General features: G+C 55.4%; 1 protein-coding gene across 1 annotated transcript in view; it reads right to left on the reverse strand.

Moving 5' to 3' along the window:
* Positions 1–14,437, reverse strand: part of ESYT1 (extended synaptotagmin 1) — an 18,995-nt gene continuing 4,558 nt past the window's right edge. The window contains exons 8-31 of the mRNA XM_056797915.1: positions 10,888–11,011; positions 10,616–10,792; positions 10,365–10,447; positions 10,126–10,174; positions 9,924–10,010; positions 9,733–9,825; positions 9,424–9,495; positions 8,942–9,028; positions 7,723–7,872; positions 7,380–7,535; positions 6,879–7,055; positions 6,691–6,773; positions 6,256–6,304; positions 4,896–4,985; positions 4,686–4,781; positions 4,522–4,593; positions 4,358–4,444; positions 4,069–4,209; positions 3,814–3,956; positions 3,602–3,700; positions 3,378–3,509; positions 3,180–3,285; positions 1,824–1,873; positions 1–1,114 (exon numbers count right to left, since the gene is read on the reverse strand). Coding sequence (XP_056653893.1) covers positions 1,075–1,114; positions 1,824–1,873; positions 3,180–3,285; positions 3,378–3,509; positions 3,602–3,700; positions 3,814–3,956; positions 4,069–4,209; positions 4,358–4,444; positions 4,522–4,593; positions 4,686–4,781; positions 4,896–4,985; positions 6,256–6,304; positions 6,691–6,773; positions 6,879–7,055; positions 7,380–7,535; positions 7,723–7,872; positions 8,942–9,028; positions 9,424–9,495; positions 9,733–9,825; positions 9,924–10,010; positions 10,126–10,174; positions 10,365–10,447; positions 10,616–10,792; positions 10,888–11,011 — 2,443 coding nt within the window. The 3' untranslated portion in view covers positions 1–1,074. The remainder of the gene's footprint in view (positions 1,115–1,823; positions 1,874–3,179; positions 3,286–3,377; positions 3,510–3,601; positions 3,701–3,813; positions 3,957–4,068; positions 4,210–4,357; positions 4,445–4,521; positions 4,594–4,685; positions 4,782–4,895; positions 4,986–6,255; positions 6,305–6,690; positions 6,774–6,878; positions 7,056–7,379; positions 7,536–7,722; positions 7,873–8,941; positions 9,029–9,423; positions 9,496–9,732; positions 9,826–9,923; positions 10,011–10,125; positions 10,175–10,364; positions 10,448–10,615; positions 10,793–10,887; positions 11,012–14,437) is intronic.

A 14,437-nucleotide genomic window follows, 5' to 3' on the forward strand; every position in this document is an offset into this window, starting at 1 on the left:
GACGTTCTCGGCATTTTAATAGAAGGTATACAGTAGACGGGCAGCGTGGAGGCAAATAAAGGGGACCAGAAGCCGCTCTGGCCGCTGAGTGGACAGCTCAGGCACTTCAAGCACAAGCCGAGCAGCCCGTGTGGGCAGCAGGCTGGCGGGAGGAAGGGGGCTCCGTGCTGTCAGGCCCCCACATGCAGCAGTCCTGGGGGAGGCGCCACCTCCGCAGCCCACCACTGCACTTAAATAAAAACAGAGGTCTGAGAAAAAGCAGCATTTGGCATAAGCTATTACCTTGGCGTGGGTTGCCAGCCGCCAGGCACAGGTGCACGGGGTGGGGAGGCCAGCTCAGCTACCTGCCCCAGGAGCCCCAGAGGAGGTCAGGCCGTGCAGGGGGCGGCGTGTGCAGGGGGGACGAGGTCCTTCTCTTTGGTCAGACAACGGCCCTCGGCCAGGGCCCGAGGAGGGAGGGGGGCTCAGCCTCAGTCCGGCCCAAGGGGGGAAGGGAGGCTCAGCCTCAGCCCGGCCCAAGGGGGGAAAGGGGGGCTCAGCCTCAGCCCGGCCCAAGGGGGGAAAGGGGGGCTCAGCCTCAGCCCGGCCCAAGGGGGGAAAGGGGGGCTCAGCCTCAGCCCGGCCCAAGGGGGGAAAGGGGGGCTCAGCCTCAGCCCGGCCCAAGGGGGGAAAGGGGGGCTCAGCCTCAGCCCGGCCCAAGGGGGGAAAGGGGGGCTCAGCCTCAGCCCGGCCCAAGGGGGGAAAGGGGGGCTCAGCCTCAGTCCGGCCCAAGGGGGGAAAGGGGGGCTCAGCCTCAGCCCGGCCCAAGGGGGGAAAGGGGGGCTCAGCCTCAACCTGGCCCAAGGGGGGAAAGGGGGGCTCAGCCTCAGCCCGGCCCAAGGGGGGAAAGGGGGGCTCAGCCTCAGCCCAGCCCAAGGGGGGAAAGGAGGGCTCAGCCTCAACCCAGCCCAAGGGGGAAGGAGGGAAGGGGGGCTTAGCCTCAGCCCCCAGCTCTGGGCTCTTCACATTGAGGCGGAGATGCAGTGCGTCAGGAGAGGGCCGGGCACTGTCTCAGGGCTGGGTAGCTCCAGGCTTCTAGCAGCCGTTCCTGTCCTTGTCCTCCATGAGGTCATACCTGCAGTGAGGGAACAAGGGAGAGAGGACAGCTCGGGGGTCAATCATCAAACATCCACTAGTCTCCTGCTGGGCCGGTGCTGTTCAGGCTTTGAAGAAAATAAGCTGTGCAGCAGCCTGTCATAGACTCCCAGAACTTAGTGCTGGGAGGCCTCCCTTTTATAAAAAAAGGCAAAGGGCTGGGGGCAGCTGGGCAGCTCAGTGGATGGAGAGCCAGGCCCAGAGATGGGAGGTCCTGGGCTCAAATCTGGCCTCAGACACTTCCCAGCTGGGTGACCCTGGGCAAGTCACTTGACCCCCATTGCCTAGCCCTTACTGCTCTTCTGCCTTGGAGCCAATACACCGTACTGAGTCTAAGAAAGGTCAGGGTTTAGAAAAAAAAGGAAAAGGACTGAGAAGGTCACAGAGCGAGTACAGTCAGAGCTGGGAACTTGAACCCAGGTCTCCCGACTTCCAGACCAGAGCTTTTCCTACTGTGCCCTGCTCTAATTCCTTCGTTGGAAGGCAGCACCGGTGTGGGATGTGGCCCTTCCAGGACACATTTCCCAGCTCGACGACGAGGTTCTCTAGACTTCGGAGGACCGAGATTTCTCACTTCCCAAACCGCCAACCCAAGAAGTCGCCTCTCTCTCTCCCAGGGCTCAGAAGCCCCCACATAGCTGGGAGATGTGGCAGCTGCCAGCTAGTACTGCACCACTCCATAGACTTACCATTGAGCAGCACCCTGGGACAGGTCCATCTCAGCGAGGTCGAGCTGCACCTGGTAGGGGAGAGGATGCTCTACCAATCTCTCCTCCCCAGGCAACAGGGGACAGAGGATGGGGGACAGAGAACAGGGGACAGAGGATGGGGGGACAGAGGATGGGGACAGGGGATGGAGGATGGGGGATGGAGGATGGGGGATAGAGGATAAGGGGACAGGGGATGGAGGATGGGGGATGGAGGATGGGGGATAGAGGATAAGGGGACAGGGGATGGAGGATGGGGGATGGAGGATGGGGGATAGAGGATAAGGGGACAGGGGATGGAGGATGGGGGATAGAGGATAAGGGGACAGGGGATGGAGGATGGGGGATGGAGGATGGGGGATAGAGGATAAGGGGACAGGGGATGGAGGATGGGGGATGGAGGATGGGGGATAGAGGATAAGGGGACAGGGGATGGAGGATGGGGGATAGAGGATAAGGGGACAGGGGATGGAGGATGGGGGATGGAGGATGGGGGATAGAGGATAAGGGGACAGGGGATGGGGGTCAGAGGATGGGGGACAGAGGATGGGGGACAGAGGATGGGGACAGGGGATGGAGGATGGGGGATAGAGGATGGGGGACAGGGGATGGAGGATGGGGGATAGAGGATAAGGGGACAGGGGATGGGGACAGAGGATGGGGGACAGAGGATGGGGGACAGAGGATGGGGACAGGGGATAAGGGGACAGGGGACAGAGGATGGGGGACAGAGGATGGGGGACAGAGGATGGGGACAGGGGATAAGGGGACAGGGGACAGAGGATGGGGGACAGAGGATGGGGGACAGAGGATGGGGGACAGGGGATGGAGGATGGGGGACAGAGGATGGGGGACAGGGGATGGAGGATGGGGGATAGAGGATAAGGGGACAGGGGATGGGGGTCAGAGGATGGGGGACAGGGGATGGGGGACAGGGGATGGAGGATGGGGGATAGAGGATGGGGGATAGAGGATAAGGGGACAGGGGATGGGGGTCAGAGGATGGGGGACAGGGGATGGGGGACAGGGGATGGAGGATGGGGGATGGAGGACATGGGGACAGAGGGACAGGGGACAGAGGATAGGGGACAGAGGATGGGAGACAGGGGATGGGGGACAGAGGATGGGGGACAGGGGATGGGGGATGGGGGACAGAGGATAGGGGACAGAGGATAAGGGGACAGAGGACATGGGGACAGAGGATGGGGGACAGAGGATAAGGGGACAGGGGACAGAGGATGGGGGACAGAGGATGGGGGACAGGGGATGGAGCATGGGGGACAGAGGACAGGGACCTTTAAGGCATTCCCTCTGCCTCGCCCCACCCAGCCCTCTCACCTTCCCCAACAGTTCCCGATCCCTTGACATGAAGGAGCTATTGGACTTCACGGAGACATCCAGCTTTCGCCGGAGGGCTTCATCCAGGGGCAATTCCCACTCAAACCTGGGGCAGGGGCAGAAGGAGGGAAAGGATCAACAGGGAGAGCAGGGCCCCTCCACTGTCACCTGACAACATCCTGGCCCATGCCTGCTAACCTCTCACTGAATTCGGGATTCAGAGTTCTCTTCTTTTGGGAGGTCTTTCTCTTAGAGCCCCGGTTCTTGTCCGGTAGCAACAGCAGTGACACATAGGGGTCAGGTGGATCCCGGCTACTCTGTCGCAAGCTCCTATAAGAAAGAGGGAAAAGAAGAGTCTGGAGGAGAGGGGGAAGGAGAGGGCAGAGCATGAAAGTGGGGGCTGGGAGGAATTGGGGGCTCACCGACAGCTGTGGACAATGCTAACCAGCTTGCGCTCCTCGCTGTAATACCAAACAGTCAGCTTCACTTGGCCTAAAGGCCCAGCTGAGGCTTCAGATGGGCTAGGGACAGACAGACAGACAGACAGGGAGAGAGTCAGGGAGGAGAAGGCCATCAGGGCCCCTGCTCTATGCACACCCCAAACCCCTCCACCTCCAAGATTCCCAGCCCGTACCTATCACTGCGTGGCAGGCGCTGTCGGAGTTCAGGGGCTGAGGAGGAGATAAGGGGTGGCGTCCCCCACGGCTCTGTCTCCTCCATCAGGGGAGAAGGACTGTGGCTGTGGGCTTCCACCCCCGAGTGCTGGGACACGAGGATCTGGAGGATGGGGAGCAGAGTTGTTAGCTGGGCCACCCTCACCTTGGTCTGTTTCGCAGGTCCTCCCTCCCTCCTTCCTGGTCCCCTCTCAGTCCCCCCCAAAGATACTCACCCCCAGCTGCGCTCTGAGGAGCACCTGCCCCTGCCCATGGCTAAGGGGAAACCACCGATCCAGGCACAGTTGGTCAGCGAGGAGGAGCTCGGAGAGCTGCAAGGAGACTGAGCCCAGGGCGCCGGTCCCCTCTCCCCGAACCTAGGGAGAGCCAAGGTGACGGGGCTGGACAGCGGGCCAGGCGCGTCCTCTCTGGCACCTGAACTGAGAGTGCTGGAAGGAATGGGGGTGGCGTCTCCCCGCTTTCCCCTGGGAGTGAGGACCAGAGATCCAGGAGGAGGAAAAGTACCTGAAGCTCCAGGCTCTCGACGTTTGGCTTTCTGATGAGGAAGGAGAAACTCTCGTCCCATATTGGGGCTGCGGTCTGGGGGCACGTCTAGAGGAGACAAGGGGGCGGCCGTCAGCGGGCAGAAAGACCCCCCACCATTCCGGCCCTTCATCCTTGCTCGTTACCTTGGTCTTGTAAGAGGCGTCCCCGACAGTGAGGCTGGCATACGGGCTGGGGGGCTTGGTGCCCTTCCGGAGCTAGGAGGCAAAGGTGGCATCAGTCAGGACAGCCTCAGGGCTCCGGCACCCCGAGCGGACAAGGGGGGAAGGCAGGGAGGGGCAGCTCTCACCGGCAGGTCTTCAGCCCGCTCCAGGTAGACAGAGAGAAGGGCAGCTGCCAGTTCCGCGCTCTTCTGGGTCTGGATAAGACTATTCACCTGCAGCACCTGGTAGGAGAAAGCGGCTGAGAAAGCCTTGGCGCCGGCCCTGGAAGCTGGACAACCTTCCCTAAGGGAGGCCCCCCCCCTCCCCCCTCCGTCCTCTGCGGGGTCTCGGTTTACCTCCTCCAGCTCCGCCGCGGTCGGCCGGGGGGTCAGACGCTCCAGGCGCAGGTGCAGGCGGCCCGACGGCACCTCCTCCAGGGGCAACCACTGGGAAACAAGGCAGCGGTTGGGGCTCCAGGGCCGCTACCTGGCACCTCTGGAGTCACAAATGCTCAGCTTCCTCCCATCTCTGTTTCGTTTAAGCCGCACGTTCTGGCTTAGAGTGCAAGGCAGACCAGCCTTAAGGGATGGGCAAGGGGGGTCAAGTGACTTGCCCAGGGTCACCCAGCTAGGAAAAGTCTGAGGCCAGATTGGAGCCAGGACCTCCCGTCTCCAGGCCTGGCTCTCCATCCACTGAGCCATCCAGCCACCCCCCTCCTCCATCTCTTGCCCTTTGTTAAAGAACTTCTCAAAAAGGCCATCTACAGATTTATAATGGGAGCCTCCACTTTTTCCCTCTCTCATTCTCTTCTTAAGCCATTAGGATTCAGCTTCTGGCCTTATCCTTGCCCTGAGCTTGTTCTCTCCAAGGTGGCCGAAGCTCAATCCTCCTCCTCCCTGTCTCACATCCCTCTCTCTGCCCCGGTCCTATCCTGGCTTCTCTCCAGGCTTCAGGACATCGTCGTGTCCTCGTTTTCTTCCTCCCTCTCTGACTGCCCCTTCGGGCTCCTTTTCCAAATCCGCACCCAGATCAAAGATGTCCGTGGGGGCTCTCTCCTTCCTCTCTGTACTCCCTCACTGGGTGAGCCCCCCAGCTCCCAGGCAGGCTCTTATTCTCTCAGATCTATCTGCCCTGCCCCAGCTCTCTCCTGCCCTTCCAACACTTTGAGCTGGATGCCCAGCTTGGGAAAGCTGGCTATGTCCAAAACAAAACTTATCTTCCCCCTAATCCCGCCTCCTCCCACTTTCCTGATGCCTGGGGCATGCCATGCCAGCCTCTGACGCAGCCAGGACTCTGCCACCCCCTCAACCCCCATATCTAAGCCGCTACCAAGGCAGCTCATCGAACCTTTGCACCTCCCTCGAGCAGACCCTCCCTGCCTCCCAGCAGATTCCATCACTCCCCTTCATTCCAGGGATGCTGATCTCGGAGCTCCAGGCGCTCTCCAGCTGTCTCCCATGCCTAAAACCCTCTCCCTTCCCCCCTCCACTTCTAATTTCCCCAACTAAAAGGCCCTCTTCTTACAGGAAGCCCTCCCCTGAGCCCCGTCATCCTCGTCTCTTCCCTCTGTTCATTTTGTCCTATTTAACCTGCTGCTAGCTTGCTTTATTTATGTGGGTAGCCCCCATTATTAGACTGTGAGTTCCTCGAGGGCAGGGACCGGGACACTGGCCTTTGTGTAACCCAGGACTGAGCATTGCAGCTAGTGGAGCTCACCTCATCAATGAAGCCGCTGCTGAGGACCCTGCTGAGACTCACTTTGCACCTGAGAGATAGGAGGAAGAGAGCTCCAGGCTCCAGGAATTTCCTGACCTCCCTCCATCCCTCCATCCCTCTGTCCATCCATCCATCTGTCCCTCCATCCCTTTGTCCTTCTGCTCCTCCATCCCTCCATCCCTCTGTCCCTCCTTCCCTCTGTCTCTCCATCCCTCCGTCTCTCCATCCCTCAATCCCTCCATCCTTTCATCTGTCCATCTATCCATCCCCTCCATCCCTCGATCCCTCTGTCCTTCCATCTGTCCATCCATCCATCCCCTCCATCCCTCGATCCCTCTGTCCTTCCATTTGTCCATCCCTCCGTCTGTCCATCCCTCCATCCCTCTGTCCCTCCATCCCTTCATCTGTCCATCCCTCCATCCCTCCATCCCTCACCGGCCCAGGAAGTCATCCTTGTCCAGGTCCTTGTCAAAGACATCCACCTCCAGCTCCTGGCCTGGAATGGCTGTGACAATCACCTGTCGGGGAGAGGAAAGGAGAGGGGCTCCGTGACTGCCCTGCCTGAGGCCAGGCCCCTTGGTTCAGAGGCGTTCTGTGGTGTGGGGCAGCTCTGGAATCCTGACCTCAAAGACCTCGTTCCAGCGTGGGTTGAGCTCCTCTCGTACCACGCGGCTCCGGAAGCTCCGTCCGGCCACCCGAAGCTTCACGTAGGGGTCTGACTTGCCTTTCACCAGCCCTCCCAAGAAGCGGTCTTTGGCGATCAAGTCCTGGGCTTCCAACACGTGGATTCGAAGCACACTCTGTAGGGAGCAAACAGGAAGACTCATCCCATAGCTTTTCCTGGGAAGGCTCTGGGCCATTTAGGATGGGCAGATGAACCCACGGACAAGTAGCAGGAGAGCTACATGCACAGCATCCTAGGATGGCAGAATCAGGAAGTTCTGGGTTCAAATCCCACCTCAAAGCCTTAATAGTCAAGTGGCCTTGGGTAAGTCATTTAATCTCTGTGGGATCCAGATGCTCATTTATAAAACTGAAGGTTGGATTTGAGGGCCTTGGAGTTCTCTCCTGCCTCTAAATCTAGGATCCGTGGCTGACTCTGCACGGGAGGGATTCCCACTTACCTCGGTCCCAAAATGGCCGTCTGGAGTACAGTGGCTTGGCCGGGGTGGGATGTCCACACTGCTGCCCATCTGGATGCTCTCACTGGCTGTGTCCAGGAGGCCAGGAGAGCTTGGCATGGTGGGGAAGTGCAGGTGGGATGTGTCCGAATAAAGAATCTACGGAGGGGTGAGGGTCACTGCGTCGGCCTGGCTACCCCCACACCAGCCTCCGGCCCCGGCAAGCTCTTGCCCACAAGTTGTCCATCCATCTGTCCGTCCCACTGTTATTCCCATCCATCAGACACGTTTTTCAAGTGGCAAACCAGCCACTCCTGTTTACGCCCTCCCACCAGAGCCCGCGTACCCTCAGAACCAGCTTCATGTAGAGTCGGGAGTTCGGGCCAGAACTGGAGAGCTGGAACCACTGGTCCAGGGTGAGGTCAGGAGCAGCGAGCAGGCGGGCCAGGGGCAGCGTCAGGGCTCCCAACGTCAGGGCCCTCGAGTCGTCCTTCACCTGTGGGGAAATACCATGGAGGAGCCCGAGAAGAGCAGAAAAATGTGGGAGGAGACGAAGGGGAAGTGAGAAGACCATACTCTGCTCCCACCCTTACGTCCAAGATGCATTCGGCTGGCTGGACTTCTAAGAGCAGCCCCAGCCACATCAAAATATAGGGGTGGGGGTCAGCTGGGTGGCTCAGGGGATGGAGAGCCAGACCTAGAGACGAGATGGGAGGTCCTGGGTTCAACTCTGGCCTCAGACACTTCCCAGCTGGGTGACCCTGGGCAAGTCACTTCACCCCCATTGCCTAGCCCTTATCCCTCTTCTGCCTTGGAGCCAATACATAGTGATGATTAATAAAAATTACAATATAATGTAGATAGTGCTAATTTGTAGTTTTCTAAGGTAACAGGCAGCAGCAGGCTGGGATCTCTTTCTAGCTGAGATCAACAGCACTGCCTAGCTCATTGCTACCCCCAAGATTCTGCTCCTGCCATTTCTTCCCTCTCTCTGGCCATCCAAGCCCAGCTCTTCCTGACCAGACCAAATGCAGAAGAAGCCCAACATCACTCTCCCTTCCTCCTCTAAACTCCTTCGCGCCCTTTACAGGTTAGTGCTTAATTGTTCTTCCGTTGTGTCAGGGGCCTAAAGCTACGCTTCCTTCCTGAGCTGAAAGCACCTGGTCCTCGGTTTTCCTGGTGTTTCCCCAGGGTATCTGGCTTGCTGCTGAGAACTCAAATGCCCAACTTATTTAGGGGGAAGTTTCTTCACAATCCTCAAAAGAGAAAAGAGAGTAAGAAGAGAAAGGTGGACAAAGACCACTAGAAATCCACACGAGGAAATTTAAAAGAGCGAAAGGCAAAGAGCAGGCTGCAGAGAGCCTTGGAGAGGAACAGAACGACATGGGGACTCAGGGTGGGAGCCTCCCAGCTAGACCTCTGTCTTATTTTTCGGCACGCGGCTTATCCTTCTGGTTTTCAGGCTCTTGGAGGGCCTCGTTTCTCTCTACATTTCCCACAGTCCTTGGAGTGAGCCAGGGGGCTCATCAGTCACTTTCCCTTCCATGCCAGTGGAGAACTCTCACCTGCACTTCAAGCTCTTGGCTTCTTGGGTCCTGCAGGAAGAACCGGAAGGCTTCCTCCCATACTGGGGAGTTGGTGTTATAGGCAGCCTGGGAAGGAGAGGGAGAAGGGAGTGTAAACACCAGGAAGTAGGTGAAAGCCCATTTGAAATGACAAAGGATCGAGCCTGGCCCCAAAGAGGGGCTGGGGCAGCCCCGCACACCTGCTCCCCCTACCTGGAGGGTACGGAGGGCTGGTGGGGAGGGTCCACAAGGGAGGACAATTGCCCGTTCGGTCATTTTGAGCACTGCATTTATCTGTTTGGGCAATTCTTTTTGCTCTTCCTCATTTTAAAAACTCTTAAAAGAAACTCCGCCTGACTGCAGGAAAGGTCATTAAACAGGGTGTGACCAGTCATTTCCCCCTCTTAAAAGAAAATCAATAATATCTATTTTTAAAAGCCGAAAGAAACAGGTCCACGATGGATCTTTTCCCAAGCCCTCACCTTGCTCTCGCGAGTCACGTCCTGCACAGAGAACTGCACCATTGGGTTGGGTTCCTTGTTCCCCTTCTTCAGCTGGGAAGGAGGTAAAGCAAAGATCAGAGAGCTCCCTTTTGGTATTTTTATCCAGGAGGGAGGCAGGTTGGCCATGGGGCCAGGGAAATCCCTGCTAAGTCCCAGCCTCCCTCCTGCTGTACTGAAAGAGCAGCTCCTAGAATTAGCTGGGACATACCCAGGAAACATCAGAGAATGCCCGAATCTTTACCCCATCTCTCCCCAACCCCTAGGTCCCTTGCCAATCCCCAAACTCACTGGTAGATCCTGAGCCCTGTCCAAGTAGACAACCAAGATGGCAGCCGAAGGAGGTTCCGGTCGGGAAGAGATGCCTCTGTTCCACTGCAGTACCTGAGCGGAAAGATGGAGAGCGACAGAATTCAGTTCCTTTAGCTACAGGCTCCTTCCCTTCGAGGTAGCTACTGCTGTTTGTTCCCAGCATCCATTACCTGTTCCAGCTTGTCAGCATCTGGCAACAGCGACAGCCACTCTAGCCGAAGGTGAACTTGGCCCTGCCCTCCTTGTAGGGGGAACCACTGGGGGTGAGAGGAGACGGGAGAGATGCCGAGGCGGCCGTGGAGTCAGACTCCCTGATGCTCCACGGCTGAGGCCCATCTCCCCAGTCCTTCCCACCCAGCTCTCCTCACTCACATTATCCAACACTTGAGCCTCTAGCACCTTCCCCAGGTCCAGCTTCAGTCTGAGAGAGGGGAGGAGGGGGAGATGGCATTATTATTTGGTAATTAGCTCTTCTCTGGGTACCTCACTCAGCAAAGCCCATCTCTCCAAGCCTCCTTCCCTTGTCTTGAGGAGAATTTAACGTGTCAGGATGGGGAGAAGTAATGGCACTGGGTCTAGGACAGCCACGGGGCCCTCGTTCATGGTCTCACCTGCCTAGAAAGTCATCTTTGTCAGGATCCTTGTCAAATACTTCCACTTCTGCCTCCTGTCCTGGGACCTCGTGTACCATCACCTGAGGAGGGGAAGGGGAAACTTGGCCATTAAGGAGTATTTTCTGAGGGGCCTGGGACCTTCTCCAGCAACCCCCTTTCTTTGTGAGCTCCTCTCCTGGTCTACCACCCCAACTTTCCGGGTTCCCCTCATCCCTCTCTCCCGGACTCTGCTTCCCCAGCCTTCCTACCTCATAGGTCTCTCCCCATTGGGGGTTGAGGTCTTCATTAATGACGCGGCTGCAGAACACTTGGGTCCCTACGCGCACTATGGCGTATGGGTCTGATTTGCCTTTGATCAACCCTGGCACGTAGGTGTCCTTGGAGCTCAGTGCCCGGGCAGCAAGCAAGTGGATCCGGACAATACCCTGGGGGAGGAGAGGGGCAGAGAGAGGGCAGCTCAGACAAGGAGAGCCCTCCGGAGGTGAGGTCCTGAGAACAGGGGGTTTGGGTAGGAACATACCCGAGGGAGGGGAGATCGAAGCTGGGCCACATCCTGCAAGTCTGGCACAAGAGGCACCAGCAGGCGATTGGGCAGAACAAGGAAAGCAGCGATGGAGTCCATGATCATTGTGTCGGACAGAGAACTGAGGAAGGAACAGGGAGGAGAGCTAGGTCCCTAGAGCTCTGTTTTGGTCTCCCGATTTTCTGGTCCCCTCACCTGGAGAGGGAGGGGAGCTTTTGGCCCAACCCTGCCCTCCTCAACCCTCAGCTCCCCTGTTTCTGCTCAGGTTTCCTCTTGATCTCTCTTTCTGTGAGGAGACTCCTTTACCCGTTTGCTTTTCCTCCCCATGATCCCTAACCACTGGCAAAACCTTCTCTTCTCTCCCACTCTCCTAATCTCAATAGAGGTCCTTCACCCAGGGTCCAAGAACTGTTTTTCCCTTACGATCTGATTTATTTTATTTTAGGCATTTGAAAACATTATTCTGAAAAAGGGGCCAGAGGTCCCACCAGCATACAAAAAAGGCCATCTCTGGCTCTGAAGTCTCTTTTGGTCTTTGATCAATCAACAAACATTAAAGGGAAAGGCAAGAGGGATACAATGTTTTTCTAACAATTTATTTATTGTTGTTTTTAAATCCCTTTACCTTCTATCTTTGAATGGATACTAAGTATTGGTATGAAGGCAGAAGACAGATAAGGGCTAGGCAAACACAGCTAGGAAGGGTCTTAAGGCTGGATTTGTACTCAGGACTTCCCATCTCCAGGCCTGGCTCTCTATTCACCATGCCACTTAACTGTCCCTATAACAATTAAAAACCCCCTCCTTTTCCTCCACCCTTCTACCCCCAGTACATATTCTACATATGGGGGGAAGATAACATGTAAACATGTACATACATGAGTAAATACAAAATAAATACAAGGAAATTCCAGGGGAAGACACTAGAAGTTAGGGGTAGGATTGGGGAGAGGGTAGGAAGGAATGGAGAACAGGAAAGATCTCAGATAGAAAGTGGCACTTAGAATCTGGCCTCTGACACTTCCTAGTGGTGTGACCCTGGACAAGTCACTTAACCCCTACTGCCTAGCCCATGACCCCTCTTCTTCTGCCTCAGAACCTACACTCGCCACTGATTCTAAGATGGAAGGTCAGGGTATGCTTTGAAGGATTCTAAGAGGCAGGTGAAGTACAGTCCAGCTTTCAGACTTTCGGATGACAGTTATGTATTTTCACTTGAGTGTGCTGTCAAACTCAGTGATTCTAAATGGAAATTACACGCTTGGTCCCCCCCCTTCCTCCTTCTCCTCCTCTGCTGGGAGCTATCAGACCACAACTCCTGGACCCTGCCCGCAGCACTCCTCCCCTCCCTCCTCCTTCCTTCTCCATTTCTGGCCATCTATGAAAGCATCATTCACTTTCTCAGTCACCCACGTCAGAGATTTCAGTCAGATTCGGGCTAGGGCTTTCCCTTCCATCTGGGCAATGAAAGTTAAGTGACTTGCCCAGGATCGCAAAGCTAGGAAGTATCTGGGGCCACATTGGAACCCAGGACCTTCCATCTCTCAGCCTGGCTCTCTATCTACTGAGCTGCCCAGCTCCTCCCTCTCTATAGTCTTTACAGTAAAATACAAACTCTTATTTGCCACTCACAGCCCTTCACTCTGCCACCAATCACTCTGTATTCCGACGTAATTGGTTCCTTCTAGCTTTCCACTATGCATCACTCTTAGATCCACATTTACTCCATGCTCCAGCTGGTTTGGCTTCCTTGCCGTTCCCATGCTTGCCTCGGTGTTTCTGCCCCGGAGTCATGCCTGGAGTGCTCTCACTCCCACCCCTGGGAGCCCCACATCCCTTCCTGGCTCAGCTCCAACATCCTTTCCTACAAGAAGGCTCTCCTGACCCTTCCTTGGCGCTTTGAGTGGCGCCAAGGCTTTTCTACCCAGTAGAATGGAAGCTCCTTGGGCTCTTGTCTTTGGATGGCTAACACAGTGCCAGGCACAGAGCAGTTAGCTAATTGAGTCAATGGATGATGGTGCTCCCTCCTCATGAAGGTGGCTGCCCTCAGCCTTCGATGCTCTACTGGTCAGGAGCAGGAGCTAGGGGTGTAGGGAGCTTCTGGAGGGGGATTTCCTTCAGCAAGACTTATCAGCTTTCCTCTGTATTTTTTAGCCAAAGCCAAGGGTTCAGAGCTGCCCCTCTCCCTGCTCCGAGATCAAAACAACAACAAGTAACAAAACCTCCCAAACCTAATCCAACAGGGGTTTATTAAGCCCCTACTATGTGCAAGGTGCTATCCTATATACAACACTAGAAAGAAAGACATGATGAAAATTGTGGCCGCCTTCGAGAAGCTGACATTCTATCTGGGGCAGAGGCTAGAGCTAGGTGCCTAGCTCTAATAGAGGCTAGGCAGGACAGAAAAGGCTTCCTGGAGGAGGTGGCCCATGAACGAGAGAGGATTCTAAGAGAATTCTAAGAGGGGGAATGCCGGGCAAAGTCACTGAGGCAAGAGCTGGGAATGCTGGGTTCCAGGAACAACCAGTAGATCCATTTGGAAGGAATGCAGAATTGTGAGCAAGAATTGCTCCAGACAAAGACTGGGAAAGTTGTCAGAAGCCGAAGTTCTCAATGTCAGGCCAAGAAGTTCCCAGTTGCTCCTAGAAGCATTAGACTAGTCCGAAGAGCTTTGCCCATGGGAGGGCGGGGGTCAGCCCTTGCCTTAGAAAGACAACACTGGCAGCTGTTTAGATGAACCAGGAAGACTCACAGGAATGCTATTTATTGCATGCAGCCAAGGAAAAAATGGAGGCAGGGCAGTGGCTGCCTGCAAAGAGGAGCCGAGGAGAGCCTGCTGCTTCCAAAGGCAAAGTGGACAAGTCTTGGCAACGCATTGGAATGGGGAGTTTTCTTAGACGAATAAGAATCAAAGATGGGACGTTTCAATGCTGATATTTGGGGATATACAAGAATATAGACATAATCTGTCTCTATATAAAATATATCGTATATATACATAAAACCTGTTTTATATATAGTAGTACGCATGTTTTATACACAATAGACATTTTATATGTAATATACATGTTATATATAACATGTAGACACATTTTTCTATACGGTACATGTTCCATGTAGATATCTAATACATGCATTTAACATACTATACGAACATATTTTATACACTCTCTCTCTTTTTTCTTTTTTTTTAAATGCACACAAGCACACACATATAAAACTGAGCACTGAGGAAGCCTGGGCACAAGTCTGGGGCCTGAGCGACTTCATGGGCAAATCATTTCATCTTTTGAGTCTTGGGTTCTTCACACGTAAAAGGGAAATAAAACCACTCTGGCCACCTCCCAGGATTGTTTTGAGAAAAGCGATGATCTTCATCCTCATGTTGCACCAGAGAGGCCCCACCATTCTTTCTTTTCCACATCTATCCTTCCCATTTAGACAACTGGTGGAATGTTTTCTGGGAGGCTTTTTGGGCATCATAATCACTTTCCAATATATGATCCTCCCATATACACATTAATAAGAAAACCAGATAAACAAAGCG

This window comes from Monodelphis domestica, chromosome 5 (genome assembly GCF_027887165.1).
Source record: "Monodelphis domestica isolate mMonDom1 chromosome 5, mMonDom1.pri, whole genome shotgun sequence".
Taxonomy (NCBI): Eukaryota; Metazoa; Chordata; class Mammalia; order Didelphimorphia; family Didelphidae; genus Monodelphis; species Monodelphis domestica.